General features: G+C 39.8%; 1 protein-coding gene across 7 annotated transcripts in view; it reads left to right on the forward strand.

Moving 5' to 3' along the window:
• Nucleotides 1-16,214, forward strand: part of PPP1R9A (protein phosphatase 1 regulatory subunit 9A) — a 120,698-nt gene that overhangs the window by 49,786 nt on the left and 54,698 nt on the right. For all 7 annotated transcript variants that reach the window (XM_015853603.2, XM_015853602.2, XM_015853605.2 and 4 more), the window contains exons 3-4: nt 11,338-11,470; nt 11,967-12,087. In XM_015853603.2, coding sequence (XP_015709089.1) covers nt 11,338-11,470; nt 11,967-12,087 — 254 coding nt within the window. The remainder of the gene's footprint in view (nt 1-11,337; nt 11,471-11,966; nt 12,088-16,214) is intronic.

Genomic DNA, 16,214 nt, shown 5'->3' on the forward strand with positions numbered 1-16,214 from the left:
GGATGCAACACTCGTAACCAAGTTGATGCAATGCTGCACTAGTTGATTTCTTTTTTTTGTTGCATGGCAATTCTCGTGTGAATATAACAGTAGGGTAGCAAAGGCTTTATGTTCCTTCGAATCACAAGCATTTTAGCCGAAGTACAAAAACACACGCTAGTACTAGAAACTAAATACCCTCTGTAACATGTCAACTTCGAGCAGGGGATTATGCTTACCCTGCACAGAAGGGCGGGTGAAGGGCTGCCTAATACCCACCGTCATACTTAAGCTATATTTCAACTCTTAAACCCTCTACTTAAGTAATGAGAAGTCTGTGTGCTGGCACTCTGCAAAGGAAGAGCGTAGCACATCTTTCCGAGTTTCTCTTCATACAGTATGACAGAATTTCCAGCATCCTTCCTATGCTGTGGGAATGTCTGTATGTTGCCAAGCCAATCTCAGCTGAAGAATTGGTTAAGTAAGAATTTCTAATTAAAAATTTCCAGGCATTTCTTCTTCTGAGGTTTGTATTTGAATATAGTTATTATGAAAACCAATGATGAGAAAATGAGACAACGTTAGAGATTCAGAGAGGCTTTCACCAAGCATTTGCTTTCTCTTCCTTAGTCAGGCTGAGCTGTGAAGTCCTGTGCTGGTGGTGCTGGAGATCCATCTCCTTGGCTCATCCAGTCTTTCCTGCATCTGCAGCAGTATCAGTATCAGTGTGACTGCCAATTAGTACTTAATGCACAGTCTTCTAGGAATGAGACATTGCGCATGGGAGAATTGTAACCTTCTGGGTAGCTGCATCTTCGCACCTCTAAAAAACAGAATAGCATTTATACAGATAGTATAATGTAGAGAAAACTGGCACCAAGTCAGTTTCCTCTTGTTTCTTCCACCTCTACTCTCTTCACTGCTTGAAAGGGATAGGTAGCCCTGGGTACCAGTACCATTGTGGCCATTCTTGTATAGCTTATAATATATCTAATAACTTCGCAATAAAACTACAGTTGGATGAATTGTCTGTTCCGTTTCTTACAGAAAATCTTCTATTTTAATGTGCACGATTGCTTCTTTTGCATAGATTTTAGTCAAATTATTCTCTTAAAAGTTCTGACGTCTGCAAAGGAGTAAAATGAATTGCCTGTCAAATGTTATTTATGCAGTCTTATTTTTGGTGAATATACAGATTACCAAATGTATCTCCTCTATAAGAACGTTCTATGAATATTCAGTGTTTAGTTTCATTTGTTTGCCTTTGGGAGCATTTAGCAGCATTTGTACTCAGTGTTTGGGCACCGTGACTTCTCAACTGAGGGACTGATGGCAGAAGAAATACTCAAGTGTTGATTCATGGTGACATTGCTACTGTACAGCAGTCTGTACTAATTGGTACCAGAAACACTATTTATTCTTGGCCAGCTTGTGTGTCACGCTTGTGAAGGCAGAAGAAAAATAGCACCCTCAGTTACGATGTAAATTGGCAGTGATGTAAGGATCTGGAAGGAATAGTACAGCAGATTCAGGAATAAATGCTTAGAGAAAGGAATTGGAACTTGGTGCTCTCCTGTCCTTTGAACTCATTCAGATGCAGAAGGTCTGGCGTGGAGGCTGTGTAGTGAGGGCTGTGCCATATTGTAATTAATTTGTCAGACTCGGTTCAGTACAAACATTTTCTTTTGCATGCTTATTTCCATATTCACAAATACATGGAGTTCTTGGACATGCTAGTTTGTTACCTTGGCAATAGAAGGTCTTGCCAAAGGAGTAATAAGTTATATCTGCTGTTGCATTTGCAATAAATTTTGTTCTTAAATATTCTTTCTGCTATTTTAATGATTTTTTACACTGTGTGGCTACAGATGTATGCTGGCAATTGCTTCTTCACTTCCCTGGGTAGAGAGATTGTCAGGGCTCAGACAAATGTGTTCACCTTGTCACAGAACAGGAGCAGAGTTGCAGTCAGACAACGCAGTTGAAGTTTACAGGTCAATATCAGGCTGTTGTAGGCAGTAACCTGCTACATTGATGTACTGAGATCTCTCATCTGCCTGGGATGTGTGAAAAACATCTGGGCACCTGATGGAGCTGTAGGTGTCCCTGCTCATTGCAGGGGAGTTGGACAAGATGACCTGTAAGGGTCCCTTCCAGCTCAAACCATTCTAAGAGTAGAAGATTTTAGCAGCTGCAAAGTAAGTGCTTGTCAGTAACTGTCAGTAATACAAAGTAGACTTTAAAAAAAGGCAAAAAATAAATTAGATCTGAAAGTTATCTATGAAGTTTGTAAAACTTCAGTAGCCTCCTTTAGAATCATTTATAATCAGTAAGATACTGGGAGGTCGCTTCATTTGTAAAGCACAAAACAATGAATATTCAGATGAATACTGAGATGTCTTCATCAGCAGAAAGTTTCAGTGCACCATGCTGTTTCTCCATTATTAAGACAAAACTGAGATGCAGCGACCTTAATAGCTATGGAAACAGTGAATTCCCTATGAGCATTAGGACCAGAGAACTTTTCTAGGTTTCAGCAGGATGAACCTTGCAAAATGAGCAAGCCCAGTTCCTCTGTGTGTCTTTTGGCAATAGATAAGGTTGCAATTATAGGTGTAACCTGTAGTTGGATGTTGAAAGCACGGAAAATGAGTTAAAAATTACACACACACACAAAAAAAATAAACCAGACAAGTATTCTGAAAATATGATAAAATAGTTTAGTATTTGCCATCACAAAGGAACTGTTTGTTTTTATAGGGGGGTGCCATGGGAAAATAGCTGACATTTTTCCAGTGTTGCTCTAGAGGCGTATTTGCCTGCAGCACCCTGAAGGCCATCATTTATTGTGTGTGCAGAAGAGAAAGGAGCAATTTACCACCTCTGTTTCTCTTGACATGCTGCATGTGCTCTCCACACTGTTCCACGCAGTCGGGGCTGTGGTGGCCCCAGAAGCTCTTCCTGAGGAAGCAGGCAGACCTGCCCTTCAGCAGCCAGCTCCATCTCAGTGTGTCACTGAGTGCTGCATCAAGGTGGCAAATGAGGACATGGCAGCATACAGGGAAGACCAGATTCTCAGATCAGTGTTGCATTTTTTATCGTTTGTTAAGTATCTGAGTATTTGTTTGGCTTTAAAAGGACCTGATCTTGTCAGGTCCCTAAATACCCTAAAAACATGAGAAGTGTGTGACGCAGGGCTGCGGTCACAGTGGTTTTCCATGGGGTTCAGACCAAACCTAAGTGAACACAGCATGGGAAAGTTCATATTCTGCCATTGCAATGTTTATTTTAGTTAAAGTTACAGCGCACAAGTGGTTCCCTTTAGCAAGATTTCACTTCCACGAGATGCACCCAATTGGAGCAGCTCATTCTTGATGCCCCATTTCAGGACACCCCATGCTTCCTTTCCTTCTCAGCCTCTACTTTTGAACTCCCTCACCAGCTGTTGTGGGGCAGGCTGCCTCTTTGCCTGTTTAGTTCTGTACAATCATTCACTGTGTTACTGGTCGCTCTTAGTCTGCCCGCCTTGAAGACATCTCATGTTTCAAAGCCTCTGAAAAAGAGGAGCGCTGCCTGGCAGTGAGCATGACTGTAATTAGCAGAGGAGCTGGAGATTATCGGTGTCAGGGTTGCATTAGAATGGGCCAGCGATACATGCTCTGTATGCAAAAGGAAGAGGCAAAGGCTTTGGAAAGTGCACCACAATAGAAAGAAATAGGTGAAGTCAGAGGGTATCTGTGCCCCTCAGGCTGGAGGCTGTGCTGCTGTTGGCCCGAGCTCTGCTGGCTCCTGAACAGAGCCCAGCAACAATTGGTGTCTGGAGAGCTGCACTTTCACAGCACTCCTTTGTAAGAACTGCAGAAAGGAGGGAGTCCCTTTATAAAGCACGAGCTATTTATAAAGTATTTACTTAGAAAAGAGCATCTTTAATCTCCTCACTGATCCTCCACACTGCAACACACGCAACATTCGATGCTCTCAGTTGAGTGCCTGTTATTTATTACTTATGATTTTGACTTATTTTCAAGGAATGGAATTGTAGAAAGCAATAACGTGAAAACAGTATTTTCAGAAGATTTTAATCTCCTTTCTCATAAAATATTCATCTGCAGTGACAAAGTATTAGCCTCATCTTGATCAGGAAAATATTTTAGGTTTATTCTGTATTACTGCTCTGTAAGATTGAATCTTTATTATCTTTGGTTTTACCCATCAGCAGCGGTGCTTACTTTTACCTCTTAATTATTCTAATCTATCTTAATTAAGAGTAACAGCATGAAGTTCTCACATGGGGCTCACATCTAATTTCCAACAGCAGTGATTTTGTATTTTTCTGCTGTGTGGACAGATAGTTATGTAAGTGGTAATAAAATTAATACATCAGCAATATAACTAGTATGAAATGAATAAATAATAAATAACCCCTCCGATTACATGAAATTGCTTAATAAAAACAGCTGTTGTAAAAGAAATCACACTTTAGAGTGAGCCTCGAGTAGCAGTAAGATGGGAGAAAATCCCATATGAACAGAAAAAAAGGGAGATTACAGAGCAATGGAAATCTGAACATTTCACCTTCTATTCGTTTTAAAGCTGTTAAGAGTCCATGTTTTTGTGCTAGCATGTCCAAATTGAACTAGGTAGAGTTTTGGTTACATTCTAACACAGGAAAAGGTGGGGGCTGAGGAAGAAGTCCCTGCTTTCCACACAAAATGACCTTGGAGGAAGAGTTAGTGGAATTAATACCTGAAAAACAATGTGTACTTTGGAGGTGTGTTTAGGTATTTCTTTTTAATAGCGTAGTTTTATGAATGAAATTAATACAATGGATAAACTGGAGAATGTTGACTCTGTGGCATAGCATTTGTTAATGTATTTTTATTTAATGCTGTAATTCTATGAAGTCATTTTGACATTTCTGTGTATATAATTTAGTTGTTACTGCTGATTTTAGGTTACTGCCTGTATTGAGAAAAGCTTGACACGCTACAGATTTCACCTGAAATTGTAGCCAAGCAGAATTGTTTCAAGACTGTCTTGGTTAAAATGTTGTACAGTACGGGACGAGGAAGTAGGGAATAGGTTTGCTGGGCACAAGTGCTGCATGTATTGGGGTGCAGATCCAATTCCTCCGCTGTCAGGGCAGGTGCTGGTGGTAGCACAGTTCTGTTCTCCAGTCAGTGATGGGCTCAACACGTGGTATCTGTGCCTGCAGCAGGGCCAGAAGTGTGTCTTGTATGTGCTTCTGATCCTCTGCCCAAGTGGAGTTTCTCTTTTGGAATGTGACTGCACAAACATGTATCGTGAACGCATCCTGTTTTTCTGTTGTGCACAAATCCTGATGGATGTTACAGAAGAAGAGAAGCCACTAGTTCCTGGGGAGCAGGATTCCCACCTCCTGGATTAGCCTCTATAAGAGCATTAACTAAAATAAGTCATGCCTTTAGTAAAAACTGGGAAATTTTATGTCTGGAAGATACAGGATAAAAATTAAAGTCAGTTTTAAATAGCTATTGAATAACTTAGAAGACAAGACTTGGCAGCTTGAACTATTTAAGTATGTGAGATTGCAGGGAGCAAAAGAAGGAGGAAAAAAGAGTTTGGGGAGGGATTTGCTGAGCACATAAAACCTTACAAGTCTGCAATTAGAAGTCTGCTAGAAAGTAGGTAAAGCCAAAAGATTGCTAAGGTGCTACAGGACTGCTCCGGGAAGCTACTTGCCCTAATAGGAAAATTAATTCGTGTTTTGTGTTGTTCACAATAAAGAAAAGTTCCCACATTAAAATGTTTTCTTAAGAAGAGGGACAACAGATAAGTGAAATCTGTCAGACTCTCTGATGTTTTTCAAAAAGACTTTCCCTACATCCTCTTTGAGGTGAAGAATGTTAAACTATGGCTGGATAAAATGAAAGGTCATTGCCAGGCATCGCAGGTTAGGAGAGGAGAGCTGGGGCAGGTTGTTGCTTTTCATAATGTTACCAATGTCACTGTGATGGAGCCGTTTCACTCTGTTTGGGCAGATGGTGAAAAAAAATGTGGTCACAAAATTGATGGCGATGATCAGTGTGGGTGAAGTCAAAACCTACTGAAGAGTTGCAGGCCAATATGTCAGTGAAACCAAATCTGTCTATACTGGAGCAATAGGTGCTTTGTCAACAGAGACAATGTAACACAGCTGGTGTAATGAGAGCTGTATTTGTATACTCTGCTGGGCTTTTGCAGGCTGCAAAGGCTTACAGAGGGGATCTGAAGTTACGCTGGAGTTCAGTGAAAATGTGTGCGCAGGACTCAGCAGTGATCGGAAAAGTGAAAATTATTAGGAAGTGCTGCAGTCATAAAATCTAGCCAAGAGGAGACCCAGTCATGAATATATGGGTAGTACTGCATGAAAGTGCTTGACAGATTTCCACCCAGCTATAAATAGTACAAATGTTTTAAATGCCATCGTGTGAAGATTTAAAAATGCTGGGGTAAGGGATTTGGAATGGATTATCGCTGCCTGATGCCAGCTGAGATGTGGTGGCATTGCTCCCAGGCAGTGCCACAGTGGCATTTCACCAGGCACTGTCCTTAGCACTGTGCCAGCAGCCAGCAGACTTGACAGTGAGTGTTAGCCAGCTGTTAGAAGACTGTCAGGACCTAATAGGTACCAGTTGTGTGTCCACAAATTCAGTAGTTTGTGCATGGCAGCAGTGGCTCCTGGCACTCTGTCATGTGTAAGAAGTGGGCCTCGTGGGGTTGAGAAATCTGGGGCCGAGATACTTTTAGGATTTCAGAAACTAAAACATGCTGTACGGTTCTTTTTGCCAGTTTAGGGCAGTTTAGAACAGATATTTACTCCAACAAAGCTTTCAAGGGGAAAGCCCAGACTTGATTGTGGTGGTGGACTCTCTGTTTCTTTCAGTATTGTATCTGTCTGATTCCCATCTGTGTCTGATCCCTGCAATCATTCCTTGGGAAGAGTTGTTTCCTTGGTGCTTCCCTTCAGATGCGTATGTGACAGTTGATGCCCATGTGGGCATCAGGGAGAGGGAAGCCAGGAAGGCTGAGGAAACTCCTTACTGTCTGTCTCCATCTTGCTGCAAGAAAGAGACCGTGTCACATGAGAAAACATTCTTTAAATAATACGGAGAGTCGCCTATTTGGGACTTTGTCAGAGCTTCCTCTCCCCTTTGGAGATGTGAGATAGAGAGACTTCCGGGCAGTAGTTAATGAATGATCTGGTTTAGTATATTCAAAACAAAATAGCAACTGGCAGTGAAACAACTCTGAGATGGCTTGCAGCAGCCCTGGAAACATACCTGCTTTCACAGATGGCAGGGAGGTGCAATTGCTGGCTTTTGGAGAATCACAGACCTGAGAAGAAAGTATTGAGCATCATCCGCAGCTTGTACCGCTTTTCTGAATGTCCTATGGCCAAATGGTGTAGGTAATATTTCCTCATTTCTTCCTAACAGGTACAACAGAACTCCTGTTCAATCTCTGCAGTTATACAGTTTGATATTCTGGCTGGAACCATAATTAACAATAATATTGCTCTTATAGAAAATGTTTTATTGTTTCCATCCATGTCTACATTAATGACAAGCTCTGGATTTTCATCTTTTCCCAGAAAAAGGGCCAGCAAAAGGAAATTGTTCTCACTGTTGTTATAGTGAAGGTTTTCAGAGGACATGTCCATGGCGTCAGGCTGATTACTTTCCTTTAGTGTTTATACCTTTCAGTTTTTCCCAGTTTCAATGCAAGGCAAACAAGTTCATTTACTTGCAGGAGAAAATATATACAGAAAGGATTAGAACTGGGGCTCCCTGGATATGGACACTGCACCAAGTTTCATTCCCCCTGCATCAAAACCCTCTGTCATTATCTCTGTGGGATTTATGCTCTCATATACCTTCCTGCCAAATACACAGCACACCCTGGGGACTTGTTATAAAAGACAAACTGTACTGTATTTTTGTAATTACTCGCCTTTCTGTGTCGAATGTTTGCAGAATAATGTTGTGTGGCCAAAAGAAGACTCCAATGGAGCTTTGCGGTTATTTCTGTGCTAAAAGAGTTGCTGATGACCCTTTCTGTGTCACATTAGTGAAGGTAGAAATACGTTCTATTAACTACAGTGTTCGAGAGAGCCAGCCAGCTCTTCAGGGTCTGTTTGTGTTCACGCGCACATTTAGATTTAGTATCCCTTCAGTTGTCACCACTGTTGGTGGGTTTTCATTCTTGTGCTTTTGAGTGTTTCTGTAAATCATTGTAAATGTCAAAGGTGAATTCCCTGGAAAGTTGCTGTTTCTAAATACTCTTAAGAGTTACAAGTGCAGATTAAGATGATGTATTAAATATTCCTTAAGTAAGCTTTCTTTGACAGCTTAGTAGACTTCCCTGCAGTGGCTACTTCAGCAGTGTGAGTACAAAACCAACTCTATTAAATCAGAAGAATGGGAGATTTCCTGCAAATCTTCAGTCCTGTGCACAGCCTAGGAAACACAGTGGTGACAGACTTGGTGAAATAGGCCTACTTAAGCTAAGTATACTTGGTGGGTGAAAATATTTAACATGAGTATTTTTAGCAAGCTCAAATCTTGAGTGACAGTTCTCATGTCTGCATGGAACAAGCAGTTCGTGACTGTGGTGGATAGATTGCTTGAGAAAGAAGAAAGATTTCCAACCACAAATTTCTTAATCTTAACACGTTTAAAACAATGTTTAAAAGAATCAGTCATCCATTAAATGCGATCACGCAAAATGAAGTAAATGACAAATAACTGCCTCCTCCTTTGTCCTCTAAAAACACACATTTGGGGCAGCATGCAAGTATGATGAGTTAATGCCAGGTAGGATAGATACACTGACTTTTACCCTGATGTTATTGGTAATCCTACAGTCTCAGATAAGGTAAGAGTGGTGTGATGTATTTGAAGACAGTGGTCACAGTATTCACCACTGCCACTATAATTAATTCCCTTCTTATTTGTAAGTATTCAGCCAAAGTAAGCAAGATCCAAACCGGCAACAAATGGGGCCAGTTAACATGATGAAAAAAGATCCAGAAATAAAAATAATAATTTCTTGATATGATTTTTCGCCATAATCCTTGTGCCCTGCAAGCAGTGTTTTCCTTCTCTTATTGCCATCCTGCATCAGCCGGTGACCGCTTTTCCTTTTTCCTTGATAATACCATCTCTGTTCCACAGTTGAATCACAGGTTTCTCTCACTGTGCTGATAAATCAGACAATCCAAGCTGTAATCTCACAGTTGTGATTTTTAACCTGTACTTGCTTTTGTGCTGCATTTCAGACCTAGAGGCTTTGTGGCCAATCCATGATAACTAGGGCTTGTTCATGATTATTCCTCTAAGTGTTCCAACCCACTGAGAAGCAGCGGGCAGAGATAGATAATATAACGTAGGCTTTACCTTGTGGAAAAGAGGTCTTTGAAAAGTGAAAAGTAACAAAAGACTTTTGAGAACTTCTCTCTCAGGCTGCTGAATGTACGCTCTCTCTTTTGTTTTTCCATTTTAACTGGCAGTTCAAATGCCTGACAGCAGGAGTAGCACTTACTGCAGCATTTGGGGCATTTCCAATGTGCAGATTCACTTACTGCATGCAGGTTCACTTACTATGTCCTTTTCTAGACATCTAGGGGAGGAGGTCAAGGTTATTAGTAAGTGTTGCCCATCACACGGCCAGAAATTGCATGCAGGTTTTGCAGGTTATTTTAGACCAAATAGTTAAATTTCCCAGTGCTTGTTTCTGCAGGAGTATCTTTTCTCTATCAGAAACATGCTGAAGCAGAGCAAAATGCACAGCAACATGGCTCGGTGTTTAGTGCGTGACCTATTTTCCTTATCTTTTGGATGTATATTTATGAAGGCCTCTAAGGATTATCATTTAGTTAAAACAATTTTTTTGTGCAACAATACTGCTAGAAATCAATGCGAGATATGCTGGGAGTTCTTGTAAAATGTTTATTATCTCAGTGTTCTTCAAAGACGTAATTTTTTATTGTTTCCCATTGATCTAAAATAGAGGAATTAAAATTTCCATACAGTACAAATATCTCTCCTGTTTCAGCAACTTTATGTAAAGCTGGGAGGTTTTTTGCAGCGGCTTTGTGAGAAGCGTAGTACAGTTACTATATTACATCATACTTGAATAGTATTTTGTATTGCAGTATTAGCACTTACATGGGGGTCTCTTCCTCCATTCCCCCGCAGTATTTGCAAGGTTTCCTTAGAACTCTTTTAGTGTTTAGGTGATAGAAGATTCTGCCAAGCAAACCTGGGACAGATTTACCCTCTCTGGGACAGTGTCCTCTGGGCATACATTGCAAGCATAGCTTTGCCAAGACATCATTTAGAACTCAAAATACCCTCAAGCTTGTAGGCTTAGATGTGAGGTAGAAAGTCTTATTACTGGAAGAGGCACTTTTCAGATTCCACAGTGAATGTGAATCATTACTGTTTCTTCTTTTCCTCTGGCCTGTCACAAAACATCAGACTTAGATGGAAAGCAGGATTATTTGGTTTTAATTTGCTTTCAAATGTGCATGAAGTGCAGCTGGTTTCAGGAATGGAGCCAGTTGGTCAGTGCCTCTGTTGGGAGGCAGCAGGGTAGGAGCAGCTATAATCAGTGATGGATGGAATCTACTGGCAGTTGGTTTTCTAAAATCACTTTGCAGTCGTTAGTGGAAGACACTCAAAATAAATCTTCAAAGCCAAAAGAAAAGATCTGTGAAGAAAACCAACTCTGTCCCAGCTGAAACCAGGGCAGTGTTAAACTACTGCTTTAGAGCTGAAATAGAACATGGTTGGTTTTAAAAATACCCACTCTGTTCTCCTAAAAGTTAGTACATATTATAGAGCATGGTGTGTAGTGATACGCATAGGTGGGGTAAAAGTAGATGGAGAAGTCTTCAGGTCTGACTTTGGTTAGATGAATGCAAACTGCGACTTCATTAGGAGTAAAGACTGAAACAGAGATTGTATACATATTTCAGTGTATTTTGCTTTTTGTGTCTGTGAGTCATTGGCCATGATGCATTCTTAATAAGTTCAATTATGTGTTTTAAATATTGAAATGGAAAATACAACTTGTTCAAGATTGCTTTCTGTATTTATAACCACAAACAATACCAAAAAAATCGTTTATACTCAGAATTGACCTTTGCAACACTATTTGTACTCTGTGTAAAAAAGCACAGATTTAAATACCTGAAGTTTGAATGAACAGGAGAATTTTGTCCTTAAAATCCTTCACAGACTTTGCAACAACACAGAAGAAAAACAGTAGCTATTTTCCTAAGTTGGCACTCTTTCTGAAGTAGGCAGTTGAATGATTTTTGATCTGTTTCCACAGGTTTTCAATACATACTCCAATGAAGACTATGACAGGAGAAATGATGAAGTTGACCCAGTGGCTGCATCAGCTGAATATGAACTCGAGAAGCGTGTGGAAAAGCTGGAGCTTTTCCCAGTTGAACTAGAAAAAGGTATGTAGTCTGCGTGCCCCTTGCAGTTCATATGAAATCAATCTACGAGTCTGAGGTAGTCCACACACTTACACAGCCAATCTTGAGCTTCCTTGAATCCCCAGTAATCACCTTGGCTTTTTGGATTTCAATAACTATTCAATAAGAAATTAAAGGCACAGTTGTGAAACATGCAGTTCTTTGTTTTTCTACAATAATTGTTTTGTGTCACTCCACTAACACATGATTTTATGATTTTATGATTTTATGTGATATTTTCATTCTTCATTGGAAAAATAAAAATCTTTGATTATTGTTCTGAGTTCCTCAAGGGGGCAAAGGTAATATTTTTGTTCGTAATTAATGCAGTCAAATACCAAGATTTTTAAAGAATCAACAGGAATTGGCATTGTTTACATGGGAAATCACAAGGAAACAAAGCATAGATGTTTACCTAACAAATAACTGTATAAAACGAAATTTAATGAGTTTCTGCTTTCACTTACCTCTTTCACAGATGAAGACGGACTTGGCATTAGCATTATTGGAATGGGAGTTGGAGCAGATGCAGGCCTTGAAAAACTGGGAATATTTGTCAAAACAGTAACAGAAGGAGGGGCAGCAGAAAGAGATGGCAGGTAAAGGAGACTCAGTATTTGGAAACTTTCCCAGTGTTAATTTTTTGTGAATTATGATTTCCACAGGAAGGAACTGTTAGCTAAATGTATATTGTGGTATCAGAAAGCAGTACAATTCTGAGGCTATTGGTAATGTTCGGATACCTAAGGCGGTGTATGAAAATACTCTATTTTGGTGCAAAGGTTAGACTCTTAAGGAAGAATAGAGTTGCCAAGGATACACGTTTGTGGCTACCTGATAACTGAGGTGCTTTAGCATGAGCAAAGCTGGAGATTCCGCATTGTACATCACTGCTGATGGTAGTTTTAAATGATTTTGATCTCCCACATGCTCTTTCGGCTTCAAACTGACTTTAATCAATTAGGGCTTATGAAAAACAGTTCTGCTCAACATGTGATGAGGAAAACAGTTCAGTATTTCTGTGCAATTAACTTTTATTAATTACACCTCCTTTTAAGCTTACTAACACATAGTGTCACTTTGCATTTCTAGATATGCATAATGTTCAAAATTCGGTTTTTACCCTTACAGGACCAAAACTACATTACTTGATTCAGTAGAAATCGGCAGCATAAATCTTTCCAATAAATAAATGGATTAGGTTTTCAGTGCTCATGTAAAACCTGACTGCTTCTAAAATTGCTTCTTTGGTATGTGCAGTTCAAAGAATTCCTTTTGAACATATGAGGGCTGCACCAAAAGTACTGCCTTCTATTTTAATATGCTGGCCTAAAACAGCAGAGGCAGCTGTTGGCGGTATGGCAGTAGAGGCTGAACCTTCCCACCAATATCTGTTTTGTCGCCACATGAAAGATGGCAGCAGAGGGACAGTCTGACATGAATGGTGTCCGATGTGGAAATGTGTATGAAGCAATGGTGAGGAACTGAATTCCTCTTTAACAATGAATGCCTGTAACTTGTCATCCCGTGCAGACTTTGGATGTAGTATGTACTACCCATACCGCATACTTTAAAATACCAGGTTTCTGCTGTGGAAACCCTATACAAATTAAATCAGCACTCTCTACCTGTTGGGAGTTTACAGAGTTTAATAACATTGCTCTGAAACCATTCAAGTATAGCTTCTTCCAGTCTGGGCTTTCAGTATCTCTACAGATTTTGGCAATAAGACCCCAGCTTGAAGGCCAAGTACTGATTTATCCCAGGCTTAAAAAATTAGGAAGGGAAGTAAAGATGCTGACATCTCCGGATGTCATGAATTCATTCATTACTTTAAATTTAAGTGAATGTTTATTCTGAAAAATATGCTTGACCTCAGCCAAAAGGCATTAAGCTTACTGCTGGCATTCTGTGTGAAATTCTCTGTTTGAAAATCAGAGTAGCTCGCACCTGGTCTCTGATAATGTGTATTTTCTGTTCCTCTCATTATTCACGTGCCTTGAGTGGGCTCCAGAAGTTAATGTTCAATTACAAGTCTCTTCTTTCTTTTCCCTAGATGGCATCTGAGAGGAGCTTGTCATCTGAGAAAAAATGATATGTTTCTTTGGCTATTCTAATATTTGTGCTGGTTTCCAACTGTATGAATGTTCAGTCAGCTGAGAAATAGCCCTCTCACTTTCTTTTTGAGAGCCTGACCGATCATTCACTTGAGAAGGGGATACGTAATCCTCTCAGTCAGGAGCAGCCAGTTCTGTCATAAAGTGCATCAACTGTAAAAGGTCCTGTTAACTTCATCCCTTTGAAAAGCCTAGTTAATCATTAACACTGATAGCGAATCAGAGTCTCTGAACAGAAAATACAACTGTTTCTCAGCAGTTGGATCAGATATTCTGAATTACTTTACAGCAATCTTGAAGCAGGCTCTCTGAAGCTATAATTTTCAGCATTACAATGTCTGTAGGATGATGCCTATCATGCATTGAAAGACCCATCAAGTCATGGTATAAAGTACTTGGAGACACAGAATCTGTACAAAAGTGTTTCTCAGTGTTTGAACACCACTGGATTGATTCAAGCTGATATAAACAGGTAGCATTCAGCTGTCGTATTGAAAGGTATTGTGTGGTAGTATTTAACCAGGGGCAGTGCTTTGAAAGGATTCCAAATGAAAGCACGCTAATAAGTAATGAGAGATTATTAATAGTGTGTAAAAAGTAAAGTCAGTCATTAGATTGAATAAGAAAAATCAAACCCTTTCTTGGTCAGTGTGATAGCTTTTTCTTTCAAATGGTTACAGCGATGAGTCATTTTAAAGTATTTTGAGAAGATCAAGAACAACTGTTTTGAAACATTACACAGTTACTAACGTGAAAAATACTCTGAACTTTGCCTCTGCATAGGTTATATTTTTCAGTTCATCACACAGAGCAATAATTATGCAAGTATTTATTTGACTTCCTTTGGTTGCACTTCACAGAACTGCTGGTTCACATAGGCCGAGCCATTAGAAAATAATTGTCAGAAGAATTACCAATTTAGTTAATGATAAAAGCAGTTAAGCCTTTCTAATCTGGGCTTTGCCAACACGAGTCTAATTCTTCTTTCATGTTGGAAATTAGATTTGAGGGGAAGGAAGCCTAGAGCTGCAGTTGGAGGGGGCTGTGGAGGGACAGATGTCCAGAGAACAGTGCTCTGAGGACATTTTGGCCTATAGTGTGGCTGGGCTTGTCTGGCACTCAGCCTGCACAGAGGGATAGGGCCAGGGTCTGAATACAGGGGAAGCTGCAGGAGGAATAGGGCTGGAGAGTGAATGCCCAAGGAGAAGGGAGGCTGCCTGGTGAGCGTGGCTGTGGGGGTGTTTTAGCCTGAGCAGCACTGAATGTACACAGCAACAGACGTGAAACTTCTTTTTGAATTACATGTAATTATCCAATTGGCTAATAATTATCTTAATTGTATGTTGTGTGATATATATGCTTGTTTATGTATAATTAAAATTTGTCTATGTATTGAAAGAGGCAATGTTCATAAAAAGAAAAGCTGGAATTGAATGTAGGAACTGTGCAGACAGGAAGATACAAAACACCCAAAGAACAAATGGAACCAGAGTCAATCACAGTTGATCAACAGAACTGCAGACAACAGCTCTCTAGAATGATATTTCATCACTTGAAATACTGTGCTGTGCATCTGTGTGAACAATATAGTGCACTGCATCATAAAGTATGCAAAGAGTGGGAGCTGAACTACCTTTACAAAGGAATCTGTTTCTTCCCCCTTTAGTTTTCATGCAGTGACAATTCTCTCCTCACTGAACAGCAGCTTCTTTGGTTTTCTTTCTCGGAACACCTGCAGCCATCTGACTGCAACTTGTTATGCTAAATTGCAAGAAAAATATTTAATTTTATATGGTATTCAAACACAGTAGATGTGAATATGATACGTGTATTTGTTAAATGCATGCATGGTTAAATCGGAATTCTCAGATTAAGATGCTTGACGTGGTTTTTAAGATAGGAGTTTGCAGGCTTTGTTTTTTCATGGTTTCCTATGTGCAGAAAGGAGATCCTGCCCAGATCACGCTGGCATTCTGTGATGTGAAGCCTCCAAAGCATAAATCTTTTAATTCTTACCTCGTCAGCAGAATCACAAGAACTGGAGATACTATAAGAACACATATAGAGCTGTAAAGCATTGCCTCAGATTTGACAGTGAAATTAGTTCCTCAAGTCAGGACGCTTCAGCCCCTTTTAAAGTCTTTGCTGTGAAAGGTTGCCTTTAAAAGAAATGGAGGAGATACTGAGGTGTTAAACAGTTTGGTTATTTTCATGTCTATGTTTTTTTCAAAGCTGTTTCTCGACTCCTTTACAAACTGTATCGTTTAGATCAGTAATGTCTATATAAATAATAGAAAATTGTACATTTCAATTACTTATGGATGCGAGGTTTTGCTTTTGTATTGTAATTATTTTTGAAAGGAGAGGAATTTCTGTATCAGCAGAGGACAGTTTAATATAGCAGTCCTCCTTCCAAATGTTTTAATCTAGATAATTCTCATGCCAAGTCTTTGGGGACTTCATATCAGTGCTCATTTCAGATAAAAGCAGCATTTTTTTTAATTCCTCCTAACTTCTGCATCAAACAGTGTATCAACTGTAAACAAGTATTTCAGACAGATAGTCCTTGTTGAAATAGTCCAAGGCCTTATTGTATTGTGCCCCGTGAT

Source organism: Coturnix japonica, chromosome 2 (genome assembly GCF_001577835.2).
Source record: "Coturnix japonica isolate 7356 chromosome 2, Coturnix japonica 2.1, whole genome shotgun sequence".
Lineage (NCBI taxonomy): Eukaryota > Metazoa > Chordata > Aves > Galliformes > Phasianidae > Coturnix > Coturnix japonica.